General features: G+C 50.5%; 1 protein-coding gene across 1 annotated transcript in view; it reads right to left on the bottom strand.

Annotated features, from left to right (window-relative positions):
- TMEM132E (transmembrane protein 132E) overlaps positions 1–22,392 on the bottom strand; it is a 120,788-nt gene extending 98,396 nt beyond the window's left edge. Inside the window, exon 1 of the mRNA XM_028707440.2 lies at positions 21,499–22,392. Within this exon, the coding sequence (XP_028563273.2) occupies positions 21,499–21,574 (76 nt within the window). The 5' untranslated portion in view covers positions 21,575–22,392. The remainder of the gene's footprint in view (positions 1–21,498) is intronic.
- Positions 22,393–23,728: the final 1,336 nt, after the last annotated feature.

Raw genomic sequence — 23,728 nt, 5'->3', positions numbered from 1 at the left:
CCAGTGGGAGAATGTTCCACAGGACCGGGCCCATGACATTGAAGGCTCGATTCCTTGCTGCTGTCAAGCGAGCCTCACCAACTCGAGTAACAGCCAGCAGATCTCAGGGATCAAGCAAGGAAAGAAGGGTTCAGGCGATCCCTGGGCCTAAGTTGTTCAGGGCTTTGTAAATCAATGCAAGAATCTTGAACCCAGTTCAGTAGCAAGTGGGGAGAACTGATGGATGGTCTCTAGGGTCCCCTTCCAACTCTAAAACCGTGCCTTGTGTGTATTTCATATGGACTTCCCCCCGCCCTGCTATGCTCCTCCCCAGAACTAGCTGCATTTCCACCCTTGACAGATCGCAGCGGACTCGGCTCCAACTACCAAGCCCAGATCATAGAAGCAAATGATTTTCTCCGACACCCGTCACCGCTAAAGGATTTGATATTTCCGCCACATATCAGCTCGCGTGGCAACCGAGGCAGGGGGAGAAGTAGGCGCTTTGTAATAGCTCCCCCCCCCCCGCCATCTTTCCAATTTCATGCTTTTTTTGGGTGATGCGATTACCAACACCGAAATCGAGTTATGCCATGTAAACATTCCAAGAGCCAAAGCATCCCCCCCAACCATTCATCTTCTGATGCAGCCGCACAGGGAGGGGTGGTGCCCCCCTGACTGTGTGCTCATCTAATCCTATTTCAGGTGTCAGAACTATAATCCTGGGAGGCAGAACTGGCCTTTCAAGAGAGGAGATGCTAACAGGGCTATTGTGACAAGTTGAAGGCAAAGCGGTTCAAGGCCCGAGCTTGGTTTGCATAGCCCCCTAAAACAAACAAACAAAAAGCAACAACAACCTCTGTCTTGCACCAACTTCCCTGGTCCTCCACCTTGCAACTGAATCCAGTCACTGAGTGGATGGGAAGCTAATGCTATTCTAGGCATTCTAAAAATATAGGAGGGACGCAGATGGCACTGTGGGTTAAACCACAGAGCCTAGGACTTGCCGATCAGAAGGCTGGCGGTTCGAGCTCCCGTTGCTCGGTCCCTGCTCCTGCCAACCTAGCAGTTCGAAAGCACGTCAAAGTGCAAGTAGATAAATAGGTACTGCTCCGGCGGGAAGGTAAACGGCGTTTCTGTGTACTGCTCTGGTTTGCCAGAAGCGGCTTAGTCATGCTGGCCACATGACCCGGAAGCTGTATGCCGGCTCCCTCGGCCAATAAAGTGAAATGAGCGCCGCAACCCCAGAGTCAGCCACGACTGGACCTAATGGACAGAGGTCCCTTTACTTTACCTATAAAAATATAGTGTCCGGGTCAAGAGACGTAATAGTCCCACTCTATTCTGCCTTGGTCAAAACACACTTGGTGTTCTGTGTCCATTTCTGGGCACCACAATTTAAGAAGGATATTGACAAGCTGGAATGTGGGCAGAGGAGGCCTACCAAGATGGTCAAGGGTATGGAAACCAAGCCTGATGAGGAACGGTTGAAGGAGTTGGGTGTGTTTGATCTGGGGAAGAGACTACTGAGAGATATGATAGCCAACTTCCAATTTCTGAAGATGTTCTGACTAAAAATTAGGAAGAACTTTCTGATGGTAAGAGGTGTTCAACAGTGGAACTGACTCCCTCAGAAGGTGGTGAGCTCTCCTTCCTTGGAGGCTTTCAAACAGAGGTCGTACGGCCATCTGTGAGAGATTTGTTAGCTGTGATTCCTGGCACTGCAAGGGATTGGACGAGAAGAGCCTTGGGGTCCCTTCCAATTCTACAGTTCTGTCCTTAGCAATCCATCCTCACACATCGACTCCTAACCTTTTTTTAAAAAAGAGATTCAGTGGGTCCCTCTTGGACCTCCAACAATAACTGTCTGTCCCAAACGAAAAAGCATCACATTCCAGCAGGGGAACCCGCCATTCCTGGATGAGATCCCCCTTCCTGAGGCATCAGGCTGAGGGCATTGGGACTCCCTGTTGGGGAAAGGAGGGATTCCCCCCACCACCACCAATCCTTTGGGGGAAAGTCACGTGCAAACACACACACACACACCATTCCCCACAGAGGAAATCAAGGGGCCTGCCAGAGCTTTTTAAAAAGAATTGCTGGAAAACAAACGGCTTGCTTGATGTCCCTTTTCTCCTTCAAAAGAGAACAACTTGTTGCTAGGAGGCAGAAAGGAACCTTCACATCAGGCAGCTGCTCAGGAAAGGATTTAAGCCTGCATTAAAATTCAAACTTCTCTCTCTCTCTCTCTCTCTCTCACACACACACACACACACACACACACACAAACTCCCCTCCAGCGCCATGTTTCTATAAAAAAAAAGAGATGCTGGAACTCATCATGAACTTTTCTCTTGTTCTCTTAGAATGGCAATGGCGCCCACCTGAGAGGGGGCAGCGAGCTCTGCCAAAAAATGCCTTTCTTTCTTTCTTTCTTTCTTTCTTTCTTTCTTTCTTTCTCACTCATGTACACACCCCACCCTCTCTCTTGCTCACCCACACCCCTTCCCTCTCTCACAAACACACTCCCCTCTCCCTCAAACGCACACAACAATTATTGCTGTGTTTCAATCAATCACCTGAACCAGCTGGGAATCTCCCTGTACCAGACACATATTCCCACACCATATTTTCTTCTGTCCCGTCTTCTAATGTTCCTTCCACACTGCAGTACCTGTTGCATTACACAACCACCTCTGCGCCAGGATGTTGTGCAAAATTTCATTCACACCGTTGGGGGGGGGGGGACACAACGACAAACACAACTGGACAACATCGTGACTCCTCCCACCCTTTCTATACATGCCTGCTTCTGTTCCCCACCCCCCATGATTCTTCCATGGAGACAGCAGGAAAGATTTGCAAACCGCCCCAAATTTTATCACTTTGCTCCCGCAATTTTCTGAGCTAATGGGTCTGCAGACAGATTTTCTTTTTTCTGGAAGCAATTAACACCGACACAAGCGCTAAACTTTTCCAGGAGCCCCAATTTAAATAAATATCTAAAATAATTCAATCGCCTGTTCAGGCCTCCCCACGATTGCCGTATTACTGAATGTGTGGACTGGCAATACTGCTGAAGAACCTTTGACCTGGGTTTCAGGGGCAGCTAGGATTTCAACAGCCCAGCAATGGAAAACCTTGGGGAAAATCTGTACTTGTCATTTGTGTTCTAAGAACATGTGGACCTTGGTTGTTGTTGCTGTTGTTGTTTAGTCGTTAGTCCTGTCCGACTCTTCGTGACCCCATGGACCAGAGCACGCCAGGCACGTCTGTCTTCCACTGCCTCCCGCAGTTTGGTCAAACTCATGTTCGTAGCTTCGAGAACACTGTCCAACCATCTCGTCCTCTGTCGTCCCCTTCTCCTTGTGCCCTCCATCTTTCCCAACATCAGGGTCTTTTCTAGGGAGTCTTCTCTTCTCATGAGGTGGCCAAAGTATTGGAGCCTCAGCTTCACGATCTGTCCTTCTAGTGAGCACTCAGGGCTGATTTCCTTAAGAATGGATAGGTGTGATCTTCTTGCAGTCCATGGGACTCTCAAGAGTCTCCTCCAGCACCATAATTCAAAAGCCTCAATTCTTCGGTGATCAGCCTTCTTTATGATACAATATCTTGCTACTGCACTTTTGGGTTGTTAGCAATGGTATATAATTATAATATAATATAATATAATATAATATAATATAATATAATATAAATATAATATAAATGTGGAAGTTAACAGTAAGGGAAATGTCAGAGAAACAGACAGCTGTGTGAATGCAGTCTATGTTAATTTGCTCTGAAATGTGCCCAGAATGACACTCTCCTCTGTTCCTAGGATTGAATTTGATATCTTCTGTCAGGGCAGCATCACTGTGTTACTTATTTTCTTGTTTATTGATTGTATTAGTATCCCACCTTTTCCTCCAAGGAGCACAGGGTGGCAATACATGGCTATCCCCTCCCTCATTTCACCTCCACACAACCCTGCGAGGTGGGCTAGGCTGAGAGGCAGGGACTGTCCCAAGATCACCAGCTAGATTCCTGGCTGAGTGGGGATTTGAACCCTGGTCTCCCAGGCTCCAAGGGATGCCGTGAAGATTAAATGAGGAAGGAGGAGAACCATGTACACCCGCCTTTAGCTCCTTGGAGGAAAAAGCAGGATATAAATCATAGGATTATAGAGCTGCAAGGGACCCCGAGGGTCATCCAGTCCAACCCCAATGTAATGCAGGAATCCTGCCCACAGCTATCCCTGGGTGGACTCAAACCACCAACCTTTTGCTTGGAGAACAGTCAGGTGTGCAACAAGGTGGGGGGGGGGACTGCTGTCAGGCAGTCCTGCTCCAATGTTATGATATTTTGGGGAGATCATAGTACCCCAAGAGAGCCCCTATGTGTACTGCACATGTATATCACAAAATACATCCCAGATTCCTCCGCCTCAGGACTAGCATATGCTCAGTGTCCCCTCTGTAGACAAATCCGGTTGGAAGGGATTCCCCAAAGACAGGAAAGTTGGAGAAACTACTGAGTTCCTCAATTAAACAGAAACAAAAAATAAATAAATGTGAATACCCGTCTGCGAAAAGCACTACACACACACACACACACACACACACACACACACACACACACCCTGAAGCCTGCTATATCAACAAACTGTAGAGAAGGACAAAAATAGCAGCTCCAAAGCCCCCACAAAAGTTCCATTTTTGGAGAGCTTCATGGAGGTGTGAGGGAATGTGCGACTGAAGGAATCCAAGCTGCCACACGTTGTCAGAAGGAAAGGACAGCTTGCGCAATTTCAGCTCTCCCTAAGAACATATGAGGAGCCCTGATGGGGCAGGTCAATGGCTCATCTTGTCCAGTGTCCTGTTCTCTCAGGAGGTGCAACGGCACAGGCCGTCTCCCTGCCCGTCAACCAGTGTTCGAAATTAGCCAGGCGCTAAGCGCATTTTGTGTGGGACGCAGGTGGAGTTGTGGGTTAAACCACAGAGCCTAGGGCTTGTCAATCAGAAGGTAGGCGGTTCAAATCCCGTTGCTCGGTCCCAGCTCCTGCCAACCTAGCAGTTCAAAAGCACGCCAAATTGCAAGTAAATAAATAGGTACCACTCCAGCGGGCAGGTAAAAAGCGTTTCCGTGCGCTGCTCTGGTTCGCCAGAAGCGGCTTAGTCATGCTGGCCACATGACCTCCCGGAAACTGTACGCCGGCTCCCTCGGCCAGTAAAGCAAGATGAGCTCCACAACCCCAGAGTCGTCCACGACTGGACCTAATGGTCAGGGGTCCCTTTGAGTGCATTTTGCACCTGACGATCAGTCCCTTGCGACCAAGTGAAGATGCCCAGGGGCCAGGATGATGCCTGACGTCTCCACCATCTGGAGATGCATGCCTGGGTGGGGTTATTGGATCTGGACTGTTTTCCCACACCAAGACCATGTCCTGCAGAATTCCATCAGGTATATTTTATCTGCACCATCAGATCGAATTCCAGGAAGCAAAAACGCTTTTTCCTTGCAGCCTGTGCAGGTGCAGTGAACAACATTCTAGTTAATTGTTGTCACTTGTCTTCAGTTACCCCACCCCACTGCCCTGCTCAAAGTTGTGAAGAATATCCCTACATTATGAATGGTGGGTGTCATCATTAAGAGGTAGAAAGAGACCATTTTATATATCTGGACTGTCCCTGGATCAAGTGACTTTTCTTCTTTTCAGTTCTCAAAGCTCTTAACCTAGCTCAAGATTGTCATCCGAAATAGCCAGATGTTGAACGGAGAATCAATCGCAGTCAGTCCATCGTTTGAAAAATAAGACTTTAGGGCCGTCTTGCCCCCAAATATGGGATGTGGGTGGCGCTGTGGGTTAAACCACAGAGCCTAGGACTTGCCAATCAGAAGGTCGGCGGTTCAAATCCCCACGACGGGGTGAGCTCCCGTTGCTCGGTACCTGCTCCTGCCGACCTAGCAGTTCAAAAGCACGTCAAAGTGCAAGTAGATAAATAGGTACCACTCCAGCAGGAAGGTAAACAGTGTTTCCATGCACTGCTCTGGTTCACCAGAAGCGGCTTAGTCATGCTGGCCACATGACCCAGAAGCTGTACACCAGCTCCCTCGGCCAATAAAGCGAGATGAGCGCCGCAACCCCAGAGTCGGCCACAACTGGACCTAATGGTCAGGGGTCCCTTTACCTTTACCTGTCCCCAAATGGCAACCAGACCTTCTGTTTTGGCAACTGTAACCTTGGTTTAAAGAACCATTTGGCGCCTGGCTTAAATACCTGAGTTTCTAACGCTGCCGCCAACGTCCCTCCCCCAGAAGAGGCTGTGGTTCTGCCAGGCAGCTCAACCTTCCAGGCAGCCAAGGGCATCGCTGCAGTGCTTTGCCATCTGGATAACTGCCCAGCGTGGCAATCCCTGCTGGAATGGAGAAGCTGTGGCTACTCTGCCAAGCAGCTCGGGGGGGGGGGGGGCTTTCCTTCCCTGTGCCGAGCTTCGGGAACTGAAGCTGCATTCCTCCTTTCCCCTTCCAATTCAAGAGGAGCTGCCACTGTGGGGTCGCTGAAGGGCACGCAAAAGGTGCCGGAGCCTTTTCCATCCTTCTGCTCAGGAGTTTATTCGGGTACCGCTTCTCCACGCCAGAAGCACCCTCAAAGCGGCTCCCAACGACACACAAAATATAAGACGTAAGAACATGCCAAGATAATGCAGGAACAGGTGCAAAGCAGAGCACCATGTAAACAAGAAGAATTCACACTAATATCGGGAAGGCAAGCAAGCATCTCATGTTACTAAACACTGAAACAATGCCTAACAACAAAACAGCGTTAGAAACTCTTGAAATATAGGGTAAGGGTTACCAGATGTCCCCAGTTCCTGGGGACAGTCCCCGGATTTGCAAATCTGTCCCTGGACAAATTCCATCCCCGGAATGTCCCCAGATTTGCAAATCTGTCCCTGGGAAACGTGGCAGCGGCAGCCTCAGCAGCCCGGAACCAGCATGGTAGCGCAGTTGGCTCTGGCTGGCTTCGGGAGCTGCTCACTGCTCACTGCCGCCACCACTGCCAAAGGGGATCCGGGGACGTCCGGCGGTACAGATCTCCTGCCCCCTTCCCCCTTTGTTTTGACAGATTGGGGGAGGTCCGGGAGTCGTGAGTAGGTGGCCGTTGCCCAGGAGGGACGCAAGGCGCGCAAGTTTCTCTGCCAGGCAAGGTGCAAAGCCCTTCTTTCGCACCCTGTGAAACATAAATGGACGGAGTTTTTTAAAAACTGGGCAATGGCTGCCCGCCTGTGACTCCCAAGCCTCCCCCAATCAGTCAAAACAAAGGGGGGAGGGGGGAGGATATCGGGGGAGGCTCAGAAGTCACAGGTGGGTGGCGCACCGTTGCCGTTTTTAAAAAACTCTGCTCATTTATGTTTCACAGGGTGTGAAAGAAGGGCTTTGCACCTTTATACAATATGCATGTGTGCTTGGGTCCAGGGTCTTTTGCCTCACCATCCCCACTACTGACTCCCTGTTGCTACTCAGCTTCAAAAAAAAAAAAATAGTATCCCCGGATTCATTGAAAAAAATCTGGTAACCATAGGTAATGGCCAAATGGCACCTTAAACCTAGGTGTGGTCACCACAACAGAATGCCTAGTCACCATTTCCCCTCCCCCCCCCATGAATTTTTTTTATTAGTATTATTATCTTTCATTTCATTTCTGTAAAACTTCATATTTTAAAGGGAAAAAATCTCAAAGCGGTTTACAGCACATCGGAACATAAAATAAAACAATCCAGAATAGAACAAATTCAAGCTTCAAGGAAAATATTTCAGATCCTTCTTGAAGTGACATTTTGCTTGCCCCATATTTATTTATTTGCTTGCTTAATTTATATAGCTTCCCCACAGCAGACATACTCTAGGAAGCCAGTGTAGTGTAGTGGTTAGAGTGTCGGACTAGTATCCGGGAGATCAGGGTTCAAATCCCCACTCAGTCAGGAAGCTCACTGGGTGACCTTGGAGTCAGTCACAGCCTCCTAACATACCTCACAGGGACATTGTAGGGATTAACTGAAGAGAGGGGTGAACCACGCACTCCTTGGAGGAAAAGGTGGGATATAAATGCAAGGAATAAGCTCTTCTATTGACCTGCTTAAGAGAGCTGGAGGGGCCAACCAGATGGAGATGTCTCTTATCAACCTGGCATCCAAGGATCTCCACATAGTTGCAACTGGACCCACGCCAGTTGCAAAAAGTGCCTGGCCCCCGGGGGGTTTCTAACGCTGCAACAAAATGCTAAGCATCCAAAGACCGGCAAAATAAATAACAACACCCAGGCAGCAAGTGGGGCATGGCAGGTGGAAAAGCTTCCCCATGATGGTTCCAGCAGACTCTCCCACGCCAGGAAACAAACTCCCTCACTGAACAGCTATTGAGCTACTCAAGGGCTGTAGCTCAGTGGCAGAGCAACTGCTTTGAATGCAGAAGGTCCCAGGTTCAATCCCCAGCAGCCTCTACAGCTAGAACCCTGCACTGCTGGACTACAACTCCCATCATCCCTGGCCACTGGCCAGGCTGGCGGGGGCTGATGGGTGTTGCAGTCCAACAGCACCTTGAGAGAGCACCACATTGGCTACGTCTGGCTTATATGTTGGTTGGTAAAAGCTCAGCGGTTGTGCCTGCATATTCCTCCATCTCGATTAAGGCATCAGCTGGGGAAGAATCCTACATGCAGCTTTGCTGCAATAGAAAAATAGGCCCATCTCCTTTGCTCTCTCACTTCATTTAGCCAGTTTTTAATTAAAAAAAAGAATGGCTTCACGGCTATTCATCAGCCGTTAGCAAGCATTCCTCCTAACTGAAGACATTCTTGTATGCGGTTTCACCGAATAAGATGCATTTTGGGGTATCGAATTGTAGAGTTGCAAGGGATCACAAGGGTCATTTAGTGCAATGCAGGAATCTTTTGCCCAAGATGGGGCTCAAACCCACAACCCTGAGATTAAGAGTTTTGTGCTCTACCAACTGAGCTATCCCAGCTATCACTCACTGGAGCAATTTGGAGCACAGCTTTTTTCCTTTCTTCCACACACATGATGTTCAGAAAGGTAGCTATGCTTTCGGTCCATGGCCTATTTCAAGAAGTGTAAATAAGCAACCCTACCTGGATTTAGGACAAGCCTGCTGGATCAGGCCAGTGGCCCATCTAGTTGAGCATCACAATGGCCGCTCAGTTGCCTGTGGGAAGCCCACAAGCAGGACTGGTGCACAAGACCCCTCTTCTTTCCTGTGGTTTCTAGCAACCTCCAACCTCACTGCTGCCTCCAACTGTCGAGGCAGAGCAGAACCATTGACAGCCCTCTCCTCCATTCATTTGTCCAATCCTCTTTTAAAGCCATCCAAGTTGGTGGCCATCCCTGCCTCCAGTGGGAGAGAGTTCCACAGTTTAACTCTGTACCATGTGAAGAAGGACTCTCTTCTATCGCTGATGAATCTTGCTGCGTTCTGCTTCCTACATCCTGTCCACAATGTTCTGATGCTTCCCCCGCCATTGTTAACTGCAATTAAGGAAGTGCCAGTGGTTCTGTCTGATTTTAATGAGGAGTGGGCTGCAAATGGTAGAAATTGAAATTAAAAGGCTTGACTCGTGAGCCTGGGCTGGCTGGCTGCAGAGTGACGTCTGCAGCCGAGGTCTGGAATTGTTGCTGCTGGTGCTAACAAGCAGGAACACATCTAGCCTTCCCCTAAATATTATTACAATCCACCCCAATTTCCAAGAGAGGAGAGACTCTGGGGGTTCTGGGCGTTTGCCCAGGTCTGGTTTCCTTGGATGAAGGTCAGTGGAGACTGTGGTGTCTTTAGGATATATGGTTTTATTTACACATATATATACACACACATATATATACACCAGTGTCAAAGCAATGATTCTTCAACATCAACTTCGCTGGACTGGTCTTGTTGCTCAGATGCCTGATTATCGTCTTCCAAAGCAACTACTCTATTCCGAACTTAAAAATGGAAAGCTTAATGCTGGTGGTCAACAAAAGAGGTTTAAAGACTCTCTCAATGCAAATCTTTCAAAAAGGTAATATAAACACCAACAACTGGGAAACACTGGCCTGCGAGCGCTCCAGTTGGAGAACAGCCTTTACCAAAGGTGTCATGGGCTCTGAAGATGCTCAAACTCAGGATGAAAGGGAGAAATGTGCTAAGATGAAGGCACGCTTGGCAAACCCTCACCGTGATCAACTCTTGTCTAGAAACCTATGTCCCCACTGTGGAAGGACATGTGGATCCAGAATTGGCCTCCACAGTCCCTTATGGACTCACTGTTAAAACCATGTTCATGGAAGACCATCTTCCTCGGCTATGAGGGATCGCCGAAGAAGAAAAAGAAGAAGATCAGCATAAGATGGAGGGGCTCGCAACATCAGCACTCCAACAGATCTCGCTTTTCCATTAGTCACAGTTTTAGATCCAGCACAGAGCAAGCAGGTCTCTGTCTCTCCAGCTTCCAGATTGTTTCTAGCTCAGCTCACACACCCCACGCCGACACTTGCTCTCCTACCTAGCAGCTAGGTGAGGAGGGTGAAAGGAAATGCCCTCCTTAGCCTGAGGGGCACCACCACTTAGGTGCAACTCTTGCAGATGAGCTCATTCTTTTGTGATGCTGAAGAGGACACCGAAGTGGCCAGCCACCATCTTACAAAGAAACTTGCCTGAAGATTTCAGCGACAGAATCCTCTATCACAGTCTAACCCTCACCGGGTACAGGGCCCCAAGGATTGGAGGGGGCTCAGGGCACCATCCAGACTGACCCCCCCAAAAGAACCCAGAAGAATATCCTCTGCGGATGACCATTAGTGACAACATAGGAAGAGGCGTGGGGGGGGGGAGGGAGAGAATATGCAGAGACCATCATCTGGCCACCAAATTTAATACACACCCCCATCTACTGGCCTTCTCAAACAGATGCTGGTTTTCTCTGAGGCTGAAATCAGGCCCGGTTCCCAGCATGCATACGGCCTGCAGTGGTGGGGGGGGTGGTGGAAACTAGCAAAAGGCAGCGGGCTGGGGAGGGGGGGTGGGAAGCAACACAATTTTTCCTGACCGATTGCTCCAACAAATAACATCCCTGCAATTACCTCTCCCCATGTTCTATATCTGTTCCTCTTCCTCGCTTCCCCTCCCTCCATCCCAGCCCCCCAGGTGCAGAAAGAGCTGCAGGGCTGACAGGAAATAAAAGTGGGCATCTGGAATATTTTAGCGTCACGCTCTCTGGGAGGGGGAGGGGGAGGTGATATATGGCCCTGGCGATCTCATCAGAGGAGAGCGGGAGCTGGCAAGGCGCCTGTGCTTTATGATGCTCCCGCTTGATAAAGATGGCAGGTCAGTCCATTTCCCCAGCAGCCAGCGAGTGCCATATTCTCACCTACGCAGTAGGGAGGGAGGGATGGAGAGAGGAGGAGAAGGAAGGGAAGAGACGAGAAGGGAGGGTTGGTGTTTCTACCAGCCACTACAAGGCTAGATTTACCCACCATTTTGGCCTCCAGCAATGCCCATGTCTCTGTAGAGATGGAGCGGCAAATCGAGGCACGAAGGTGTCCTCGTTTTGCCTTCTTGTCCGCTCCTCGCGGCTATACTCTCCTTGACTGTGGAGGCTCCACCAGGCAGAGCGCAGCTCCACGAAAGGAACTGTGTTTTGGTTTTTGAGCTCCCTTTGTTTTTCATGTGGCTCTTATCCGAAGGGCTATTCTGCAGCATATGTGCAACAGCAGGCTTGCTCCTGGTCAGAGCAGAGGGAACAGAAGCGAATATGGGCAGAGCGTTGGGAGAAATGTCCTAACAGCAAACACTGTTTGACCGTGACACGAGATGCCCTGAGAGGCTGCAGGATTTCCTCCACAGGAGCAAGGACTTCACGGCCGTTTGCTGGAGTTGCATCTTGTATGATTAGGAGGGCTGCATTAGATGACCTGCAGTGTGTCTTCAAATTACAAGGCCTCTATGTTTCATATGTTTGTGCAATACAAATGCACCCAAATCCCTGCCATCTGAAGTAGTACATTCCAGGATCCCACCACTCCATTCCAAACCGCATGCAGAAACACACAAACTTAACCACGTCTTGTGGCAGTGAGTTCCATAAGTTTGCCCAGTACTCCCTCCCTTTCTGTGAGTTCTGAACATAAGGCCCACATCTCATCAGCTTTCCCTCAAGTTTTAGTATTATGAGGAACAGGGCAGGGGGGGAAAGTCCCATTTTCCATATGATTCATAAGAACTTAAGAGCCTGCTGGGTCAGACCAATGGCCCATCTAGTCCAGCACCCTGCTCTCACAGAGACCAATCAGATGCCCCCATGGGGAGCCCAAAAGCAGGATCGGGGCCCAAGAGCGCTCTCTCTCCTCCTGCGGCTTCCAGCAACCGGCATTCAGAGGCATCACTGCAGCCGACTGCGGAAGCAAGAGCAAAGCCGTTCAGAATTTTATGACCAGCTATCATGTCCTTCCTTGGGCCCAAGACACATGTATATTTTAATACGCTTTAATGAGCATTCAGGAACCTTCACCCATTCAGTTAACGTCCATTGTCACTGTTTATAGGTTTTGATTTTGCTTTGTTAAAGAGCACCAAGCTCCCTCTCCAGGTGGCACAAAATGGGATATTTCCTCACCTGCCCAGATAACCAGCCAGCACAGCTAAATTCAGATACAACTCCCCCCGCCCATGACACAGCTGGCAATACTATGGGGGTGTGAAAACTCCTTCCGGCACCCCCTCAACTCTCTGCATTATCTTCCTCCTCCTGCTCCCCTCAAACACACACACACCCCACACCATAATTTCCATCCCCTTCCCCCATCTCTGCCCTACGGTGAAACTGAAAGAGATTAACATGTCAGCGTTCTTAACCAGGTAAGCAGACGGGCTTATTTATTGCATCTATATCCCACTTTTTTCTCCAAGGAGTGCATGGTTCACCCCCTCTTGAGTTAATCCCGACAATGAGCCTGTGAGGGAGGTTCAGAGGCTGTGAGTGACTCCAAGGTCACCCAGTGAGCTTCATGGCTGAGTGGGGATTTGAACCCTGATCTCCCAGGTCTTAGTCTGATACTCTCACCACTACACCACACTGGCTTCCTAGAGTACCTCTGCTACATGGCAGCTCTATAAATTAAGTAGGTAAATAAATATGGGGGGGAGCCAAATGTCCCTTACAGAAGGATCTGAAATATTTCCCTTGAAACTTAAATTCCTTTTATTCTGGATGGCTTGAATGTTTCAGTGTGTCGTCAACCACTTTGTGATTTTTTCCTTTAAAATATAAAGCGATATAGAAATGAAAATGATAATCATCTTGATAAACGGCACCTAGACATTCTGTGGCAATGACCGTAACGGAGGTTTAAGGCGGCATTTGGAAATTAGCTTATTCTGTATATCTGAGTTTCTAACTCTGGCTAGCAGCCATCAACAACCCTCTCCTCCCTGAATGCAAGAACATTTTAAACTAGTTTGGGTTTCTATTACTTGGCATTTTATAATGCTGCAAGCAGCCTTGAATCCCAAATTGAGACAATGGCAGGATATAAATGCATATAACGACAACAACCTTTATCAGTTTCCCCATAGATGGGAGGGGAGACAGGGAACTCAGATGGGAATCATAGACTTGTAGAGTCGGAAGGGACCACAAGGGTCATCTAGCTCAACCCCTTGCAATGCAGGAATCTTTTGCCCAAGGCGGGGCTCGAACCCAGGACTCTGAGATTAAGAGTCTCATGCTCTACTCAACAACAACTAAGGCAGGCAGGGAGGAGTCCGTGGCCTTCCTCCTGGTGCTGCTGCAGGACTCGAACTCACAGCCCAACACCCAGAGGGTGCCAGGTTAGGCAAGTGAAAGAAAGCCATTTCCAAATGTGGACGACTCTGTGGAGGATGAGGAACAGACTTCAGATCAAGCGCATCTGATCGCTTATGACACGCAACACGAGGAAGCTGGCAGGGGTTGCACTTACAACTCTATTTTTCCTGGAGGGCCATCAATTGATTTTAAGAACCTGCTACAAATGCATTTGAAGACCTGAGCCTTCGCCTTTCGCAAAGGTGCACCGCTAACAGGATGGAGCCCAAAAAAGCTCTCTGAGACAAATTTCACACAGGCCATCAAGCTGTCAGTCAGAAACCCAAAATATCTCAGAAGCAGGTTGCTGGGAACCACAGGAGAGGCAAGAGCTCCTGTGCACAAATCCTGCTTGGAGGTTTCCCACTGTGAGAACGGGGTGCTGGACTAGATGGGCCATTGGCCTGATCCAGCAAGACCCTTCTTAAGTTCTGAGGTTCTTAAGAGTGAAGGACAATGTCAACACGGAATCTCCTAGCTCACTTTGGAAGCAACTTCACTCTAGCACTTGCAAGGGAAAGATCTGTGCGCTTCCGAATATTGTGGGACTCCAACTCCCATCAGTCCCCAGCCGACATACCCAATGGTCCAGGGATGATGGGAGTTGGATGCCAAAAACATCTGGAGGGCTGCGGGTGTTTCCCCATCCCTGCTGTAGGGACCAAAACCTTCCCAAACCCTCTTAGAGGTTTGCTTGCCGATTTCTGTACCCTTGCAGCCATTGCAGCAGCGGTGAGTTCTATAAAACAGAGTGTGTCAGTTGAAACTTTAGTGGCTAGGGAAGTCAGCATAGAGGTTAAGGGTACAGGGAGAGTCTGGGCATCTGGAGCATAGCTGTCAACTTTTCCCTTTTCTTGCAGGGAATCCTATTCGGAATAAGGGAATTTCCCTTTAAAAAAGGGAAACGTTGACAGCTATGATCTGGAGGTCAATCAATTGCTTTATCTGTTTAAACCCCATGGAAACCCATTTCTGCACCTAAACATCAACCAATATCACATTACGTTCCCTCTTAGACCCGCAGCATGCCCATTTCCATGGATGACTTCATGTTTATCATTCATGCCATAGGTTGACACACTAAAAGAGGATTAGACAAAGTCATGGAGGAGAGGGATATTGGTGGTTTCTAGTCATGATGGCTCTGCTGGGCTTCCACAGTTGGAGGCAGCAATGCTTCTGAATACTAGTAACTGGAAACCACAGGAGGGGAGAATGCTCTTAGGCTGGGGTCCTGCTTGGGGGGGTCCAGAAAGAGGCCCCGGTGAGAACAGGATGCTGGACAATATGGGCCACTGGCCTGATCCAGCTGGCTCTTCTTATGTTCTTCTGCACTTAAACCAGCTTCCCATTTTATTTTATTTTTGCCTCGAGGGAAGGCCACATCTGCAAGAGTTTGGACTGGGGGGGGGGGCAGGATTATAGCTTCATTTTATCTGACTTCACCCCACGCTCCCTACCAGCCCCTTTCTGAATCCTGACAAATGGGAGCAGGTTCACAGGTTGTCAACCCAGCCTAAAGGAATGTGTAAACAGGATGTTGCAGTGATTCAGCTTAAGCCCCAAGGCAAATTCTTTGGAGATGCATAAGAGAGGGAAAAATTGTTTCCAGGAATCTGAGGCAAGTCTCCCCTCTCTCTCTCTCCCTCTCCTTCAAGCCCCCACCCCCGCCAGCCCCCCATGCCCCATGGGAAAAGAAAGCCCTCCAGCAATAAAGAGGATGGGGAGTACAGGCTTCCCACCCCCCATGAAAGTTACTCCAAAACAGCTTGAACTGGTTCACAAGAGAATCTGGTCATGCCTCTTGCCACTAAATTCTAGGTCCTTCGTTCACAGAACCATTAAGTTGGAAGGGGGCACAAGGGTCATCTAGCCCAACCCCGCCACCGCCACCATGCAGGAATCACAGCTAAGGAATCCCTGGCAGGTGGTCCATCCAACCTCTGTTGAAAAACCTCCAGTAAAGGAGAGTCCATCTTCCCAGGTAATCTGTGCCACTGTCAAACAGCTCTTACTGCCAGAAAGAGCTTCTCCATGCTTAGTCTGAATCTCCTTTCTTGTCATTTGGAACAGCAGAAAACAAGCTTGCTCCATCTTCCACGGGACAGCCCTTCAGGTCGTTGGCTACCACGTCACCTCTCCGTCTTCTCTTATCTGGGCTAAACACAGCCAACTCCATCAATCATTCCTCATAAGGCTTGGTTCTCAAGCCCTTTCATCATCTCGCTCGCCCTCCTCTGCACACCATCCAGCTTCTCGACATCCTTTTTCAACTGAGGTGCCCAGAACTGGACACAGCACTCCAGGCAGGAGAACAGAGTGGTGCTGTACTCTATATATATCCCGTTCCCTGTCATTTACAAGATGGTTGCCATGCCACGAGCCACAAATTTGTACTGGATATTAATATAATACTCGAAATTGCTATTTTGGTCCCAAAACTGAGGCCTCCCATCAAGGGACTAGAGAGAGAGAATATTTGTGCTTCACTAAAGCTAATATAATTGCTAATGTGGACGACCATCTGCATCAATAGACACAAGATGCTGGTCCTTTCATCTGACGAAGTGGACGAGAGTCTGCAAAATCTGGTGCCGTAATTAAAGGGTCAACGTTCGAGGCTCTACAGCAGGGCTGGGGGTCTTCTGTGGGTCCAAGAAGGGCTACATCCCCTTCTGGGAAGGCCAAATGCCAGCGGTGAGCACGGCCGGGGAGGGGAAAGGGGAGCAGCAACAAATCCAGATGTTACCCAAGCGAGTTTCTACACACCCCTCTTGATCCTCCGGCCAGACAAGCGAGAGGCGTTGTCAAGAGTTCGAGGACACAGTCCAGCCAAGCAGAGACACTGGGGCCAGTGAGAGGCGTGGCTGGGAAGAGGGTGTGCGGCTGGGGTGCATTTGGCCCCTTGGCTTCTGGTTCCCCACCTGGGTCTTAGGATTCTGCTGCTGATTCTTCTGCAACACATAGCCACTAAAAGTCTGGAACAGGAAGAGAGCGAGGAGGGTGCAGCTGCAGAGGCAGATTTAGAGGAGTGCAACCGGTTCACTGGGCGCCGAGCCGAGAGGGCATCGCAGGAGGTACCACGACAACGCTGAATTATGGAAGGTAAAAGGCGGTGGGGTGCTGAATTTTGGCAGTGCACAGGGCGATGCTGAAACTTTAAAACCCAAAGTCTGCCACTGGCAGCTGGTTCACAGGGGGCCCGGAACACATCTGCAAGTTCCCCACCTGCATATAGCTACTCCAGTGGAGCAAACTGAAACCCTCTTTGGCATTCCAGATTTCATGCCAAAGGACTCTTCTTGGCAGCCTTGTTTGTCCCCACAAATATCTGGTATACTGCATCTGGACAGGGGGGTTCCATTGAGCCTTCATGGTCGCTGGACAAGGAGTCACATCCTGGCCAATTGCTGTGGCTGGGTTGGTCCTCCACGAATTTGTCAAGCTCATCTTTTTCAAAGCCGTCTGTTCTTTCGGCCATCCTCACATTCTTGGGGTGGCAGATTCCACCCGTCAGTTAACCATTAATTCATGCAGCACATGGCTAAACTATGGAACTCCCTCCCACAGGAGGCAGTGACAGCCACCAACTTGGATGGCTTAAAAAGAGGATCGGCCAAATTAATGGAAGAGCAAAAGGCTATGCTGCGCCTCCACAGTTGGAGGCAGCAGTGCTTCTGAATACCACTTGCTGGAAACCACAGGAGGGGAGAGGACTCTTGTGCTTGAATTCTGCTTGCTGGTTTCACAGAAGAGGCATGTGGTTCACTGCTGCCAGAACAGGATGCTAGACTAGATGGTCCCTTGGCTTGATCCGGCACACTCTTACATTTTTATCATTGACCACCACCAAGGACCAGTTGCAGCTCAGAAAACAGCCTTCCTTTTCATCGCTCTCAATTTTCAAGGGCTGAGATTCAGAGTGGGGGGTGGGAGATATGGATGATTCATATGAAAGCATACAAGGCGAGAGAAGACGAGCGGGAGCATTTATTTGTGGGGTGGGTCCCCAAGCACACATACACACCGATTTCGACCTCAAGCAATCACAGCTCGAAAACATTAAATATAGCAACCCTCTCCAATGAACACACATCACCGCGGCCAAGAAGGAGAGTCCGCTGCAATTTGCAGCCAGCTCCTGTCCCCACCATCATCCCCAGACTCATCTGCCATCTGCTTGCCCAGGGAGGGGGGAAGGAGGCCCCCACCAATGAGCTCCCAGCCTACTTGTAAACTTAAGCGCGTAGAAAGCGACGCAGGCAGTAAAGCCCCGCGCTCCGACCCAGAGCTTTTGAACGCTGCGCCGTGATATATTATTAATCGTTTTTATAATGCGATGCCATAGATTGCTGTCGCTCGGGGCTCCGTTCCCATTCCTGGGGTTTGGCTGGGTGTGGGGGGAGAGGAAGGAAAGGGGGGCAGCAAGCTGATTTCCCCCCCCCCCCACTCACACACACAAACACACACCCTTCCACAGTGCAAGGAGAAGAGGCAGCTGCTGGAATAGCTAGCTGTACGCACATAGCAGACACACTACAGGGCTGTGCACAAGAGGGGTGATGCGGGAAGAGGAGGAAAACTGGAGGGCGGCGGAGCAAAAAGGGGAAAGTTGCCACCCCACCAAGACTGGGGTGCAGGTTCGGTTCAGGTCTGCAGGGACAAAACACCGGGTCCTCTCCAACGTTAAAGAAATGGGCAGATGAGAGACCAAATCAGTTCCCTCATTCCTCTGGCTGGATGTAACCCATCGCCAGCCTCTTCTGGCAAAGCGACGTGTTTGACTGATGAGCAGTTTCCCCCCAGACCTGTGATAAATCCAGATTCCCTTGAAATGCACAGGTCGGGGAGGAGGGGAGATGGAAGCTCAGCCCCACTGACAACTTCACCAGCACGCGTGCCCCCCCCCACGAGTAAAGCCCTCTCCCCACCTTCCTTTCCTTCTTTCCTGCAAAAAGGATGAGTAAAAAAGAAGGCAGGCAGTCTCGTCTTTCTCGATTGCTGTGTACCAGACTAGACTTTCCCAATGGAGAGGTGCACAGATTTGTATAGGGAGCCACTGTTACACGACAGGAAATGTCTTCATGTGTTTGTGTTGGGGGGGAATCATTGCTTCCAAGAAGTCCCACACGCACCACCCACCACGAACACCCCCTGACGTTGTGCCTTCCAGAGAGCCCTTTGCACACACACAAAAACCAATGGGGGGGGAGGAAATGGGGCGCCGTGCACCTGCCCCAGATCCGCCAGAAACACACAGCAATATTAAACACACAGCAATATTTCTGTTTTCCTTTGCTCCATACACAGGTCCTGAATTGCACCCGGTATTATAAGCACCACAGAGAAAGAAGTGTTTCACATGCAATCCAACCTGCCTCTGACTGACGCACACACACCTAGCACAGTGAACCCCCAAAAAGCCAGTTTGCAAAGAGGAAAAGTGAGGGAGATGTTGAATACATAGCATTGTCCGTGGTCCACTGCAGACAGATCAGGGAATCCACTCCCTGGGCAGAAAGATGGTGCCAAAATCCCTAGCGGCTACTAGCAGTTTTGCAGTTCTAGAGGGAAGGGGTGATTCAGGTGCAAGGTTGCAAGAGACACCCACAAACTCTCTGTGGTCGTTGTCCCACCCCCCACCCCCACCCCAAAAAAAACACACAAATGAAGCTGGGGTCTCAGTGTAAACGCATTCAAGCCCAGGGTGAGGAAGTGTTTAAAGAGTGTCAGAGAAGGCCTGGGCAGATCCTGGTTGAAATCCCTACCAGGAGCGCACGGTTGCTGTCCTCAGCCTACCTCACAGGGTTGGCGTAAGGGCAGGGGCAACTTGAGCACTTTAGGGGTGGAAAGAGTGGATACACAAAGGAAGTGGGTAAGAGAAGGTGCCAGTCTAAGCTCAAGAAGCCAGATGCAAGTGTACACTCCGAATGACACACCGCCATGTACCGATTCCTTCCCCTGAAAGGGCTTAAAACCCCACAACACGGCCTCTAGGCATGTGCAGAGTGCCTTGTCCTCAGCGAGCCTCCACACACAAACATCCTGGGCAGGGATTCAGGATAGCTGAACCCCTGGACCTATCTGCTTGGAACTTCTCTGCCAATGAACCACGTTGAGGACCCTGCCACACCATCAAGGGGCTGTCTAAATGGGGAGAGGGGTCCTTTTTGGTGCCGCGGGAAGTCAGGAGGAGGTTCAGAACCACTCCAGCAATTATCACAGAGAAGCCAGGGGAAGAAACTTGTTTCACAGCCATTAATCTTTGAGCGGGAGGGTGTGATCTCAGATTCAACCATGTCTACATGGTCTCTCCCCCCCCCCCCAGCACTGACATTCTTCCCTTCCCTCTTCCAATCAGAGGGGCAAATAACCTGCCATTATATTAAGCTTATTTTTAAAAAATAAATAAATGCAGATATTCACAAACCTCTTCCATTGAGACAGGACGCGATAGCAAAAGTTGTGTCAGGGAAGACTAAGAGGCAAGCCCCTCTTTCTCCTTATGAACAGGGAGCATCCCACTCCCAAGAATGAAATAGCCCCTGCTGCAAAGAAGGAAGGGAGGGGGTTGATAAAGAAGGTATGTAGAACCTTCAGGTCCAGAAGTAGTCTACCTGTAAAGATAAGCTGCTCCAGGGACCAGCAGCAAGGGGAGAGCTGTGTTGCTTTTGTGCCCCCACCCCATGGGTGAAGTGCTTCAAAAGGGGCACAAAGCAGAAAAACCTTTGGGGTTTTTCCACATCTGCTAAGAAGCCAGCCAGTCAAGAGTTAATTTCGACAGCAGGATGGTTGGAGTGAGGGAAAGCCCTCTGCTTATGCTCAGAGGCTCCGCTTCATGGAACCGAGGCTGAGACCCAACATTAAAATCAAGGGGTTGATATAGGCCTCGGCTTGCTCTCAACCTTGGTGCGAGGAGAGGAAGGCGCTCTGTACATGCTCCGTGCTCCTTTCCTTGTTAGCCTCAAACCACTCCACATGTTTTCAGAGCCGCCTTTTTGAAGTTGTGTCGCTGCGTCCCAGATCTGAGCCCCACTCCTTCAGAACTCCTTCAGAACAAGTCTGGAGTTCCAGCTTCAATGAAAGGGAGGGAGGAGAGAGGGAGACAAACGCCTGAATTTGGGGTTCATGGACGCCACCCCACTCCTCTCAGAGAGACTCAGTCTAGCAGCTACACCGACCCAAGAAGTCCATTCATCAGCTTCACATTTCTGCAGACAGCGGTAATCGAAATACACTCTGCAAATGCTCAGATGCCCAAGGGAAATCGAAATATTTCTCTGTTTCCCCAGACAGCAACCAACACGACACTTGGTCTGCTCAAGGGGGGGGGGGTGTGTTCCACGGATGCTTGTTGGGCTGGCTCCAAAACGCACTCTGCACATACCCCGAGGTATATACACCCCCCCACACACACACACCTTTCTCCTACATTTCCGGACCACGAAAGAACAGCTCGCTTGTCTGCTAGCGCCTAGCCCCCCAAAAAAGCAATCCAAGTTGGGCCGGGGTGCTCTCTGCACAGGCCCAGAGACACTCTCGTCTTTCCGAATTGTTTCTGGTTTCCAAAAAGCATGCTCCGGAGCCAAGGGACGAAACCCGCCCCGTCCTCCCTCCGCATCCGGCATAGGGGGGAAACTCACCATGGCTGATCAGAGCCCCGATGCAGCAGAAAAGGGCGGCGGGTCCGGAGCGAGTCCTCCCCGCCGAGGCGGCCATGGCGGAATCCGGGTCGAGGCGTGGAGCGGGCAGAAGCGAAATCCAAGCACGTGCGAACGGAAAGACGAGCCCAAGCCGAGACGTGGGGAAGGGGGGGCGAGGTAAGGGGCGGGGCCACCCCGGAGACAAAGGTGGGGGGTCCAGAGGGAGATGGGCCAAGGAGGGGGGTCCCACCTGCTCCTTCCTCGAGCCACCCCAGATTTCCACCCAAGGGGGGGAGGGTCCCCCCTTTTTGTCTACCCCCACCAAAAAATATATATATCAAGAAGCTTGGGGCGAGAGGGAGGGGGAGCGAATCCCACGTGCAAACCCGGGCGAAATTGGTTCGAAAGAATCGGGGGGGGAGGCGATTGGGGGGTGTTAGGCAGTAATAATGGCAGGAGGGGAATCTGGGCGGGGGGGGGATACAAACGGATGGATGTGGGGAGAGAACAGGGCAGCCGGCGAAGTCTTGATGCAAAGCCCCTTTTAAAAAAAATCTTAGAGCCCCCCCCCAAATAAAAATGGCAAAGCCCCCAATAGGAAAAAATCAAATCCCCCCCAATTAAAAATGGGGGGGCAGAGAAAAAAGTAGAGAGGATAGAAAACAAGAGAGCCCCGCCACACCAAAAAGTGTTGGGGGCGATTTGGGGGGTGGCGCTGCTATAATCCAAAGCGCTCCTGCTTCTCCGCCGGGGCGTCCGAGCAGGCGATCCGAAGGCCCGGCCTGCGAAGGGGCGTCCGAGGCAGGAGCCGGCCCGGGCGAGCGCCGAGCCCGGAGAGAAGCGCCGCTCCGGCTGGCTCCTGCCTCGCCTCCCGGGTCCTCCTCCGCGGCGAGGCTGCGCCGATCTGAGCTCTCTGCCGGGAACGGCGAGCGCCGGAGAAACTCCCTCCGCCCCCCGCCAGCCGCCCACCCCCCCCTCCTCCTTCTCCTCCGGGCCCCCGCTTTTCCTCCCATCACGTGTTTTCCCCAGAGTTTCTGCCGCCGTGTGCACGGCCCCCCCCCCCATTCCAGGGTCAGGATGCGTTTGCACACACGCGTACACATTTCGGAGCGGGGGGGGGGAGGTATAAGGCTGTGTATAGGGTCTCCGGGGGAGGGTTTGCGCTCGGTGGCAGAGCGCGCGTGCTTTGAATGCAGAAGGACCCGCTTGCAATCCCCGGCGTCTCCAAGCAGGGATCCAGAAAACACCCCTGCCTCAGAAAGCCGGGGGAGCAGCTGCCGGCCCGTGTTCGGGGCTGGAGGCGTTAATGCTCTGGGTCTTAATGGGAAAGGGCGGTAACTCAGAGGTAAGGAACACCTGCTTGGCACGCAGAAAGCCCCTGGCAGCATCTCTGGGTAGGGTGCCCTGGCGAACCTCTGCCAGTCAGAGTAGACTGAGCAAGCATGGCGTAGTGCATGGGTAGGCAAACTAAGGCCCGGGGGCCGGATCCGGCCCAATCGCCTTCTAAATCGGAACCGGCGTGTTTTTACACAAGTAGAATGTGTGCTTTTATTTAAAATGCATCTCTGGGTAATTTGTGGAGCATAGGAATTCGTTCATTTATTTTTTTCAAAATATAGTCCGGCCCCCCACAAGGTCTGAAGGACAGTGGACCCGCCCCCTGCTGAAAAAGTTTGCTGACCCCTGGCATAGTGGCTGGAGTGTTGGAGGAGGGAGACCAGGGTGGAAGCAGCTGGAACCCTGGAGAGCTGCAACCATAGAATCATAGACCTGTGGAGTTGGAAGGGACCTTGAGGGTCATCTAGTCCAACCCCCTGCAATGCAGGAATCTTTTGCTCAACGTGAAACTCGAACCCATGACCCTCAGAGTAAGTCAGATGGACCGAAGTTATAAGGTCCTAGGTTTGATCCCCAGGGGCACATTCAGTTTGGGCTGTGATTGCCACACCCACCCACCCCAGACTTTATTTAACAAGATGTAAATATTGCTTGATGCCAAAATATGATATAACATATGATGTAGAATATTCACTTTAAAATTGCTATAAAAATAGACTTTAAGAATGTAAATGTAATTAATTCATTGAAATGTAGGGCGGAAATCAATAGGTTTATTATGTGCTTGCTGGGGAGGGGGAGTTTTTAACAGAAATTGAAAGCTGTACAGCAGAGGTGCCCGTCTAATATCAAGAGGCAGACAGTTCCAGGGGATAGATGCTGCCGCACTAAA

Source organism: Podarcis muralis, chromosome 15 (genome assembly GCF_964188315.1).
Source record: "Podarcis muralis chromosome 15, rPodMur119.hap1.1, whole genome shotgun sequence".
Taxonomy (NCBI): domain Eukaryota; kingdom Metazoa; phylum Chordata; class Lepidosauria; order Squamata; family Lacertidae; genus Podarcis; species Podarcis muralis.
Note: the sequence above shows the minus strand (reverse complement) of the source record. Positions and strands in the feature narration are given on the sequence as shown.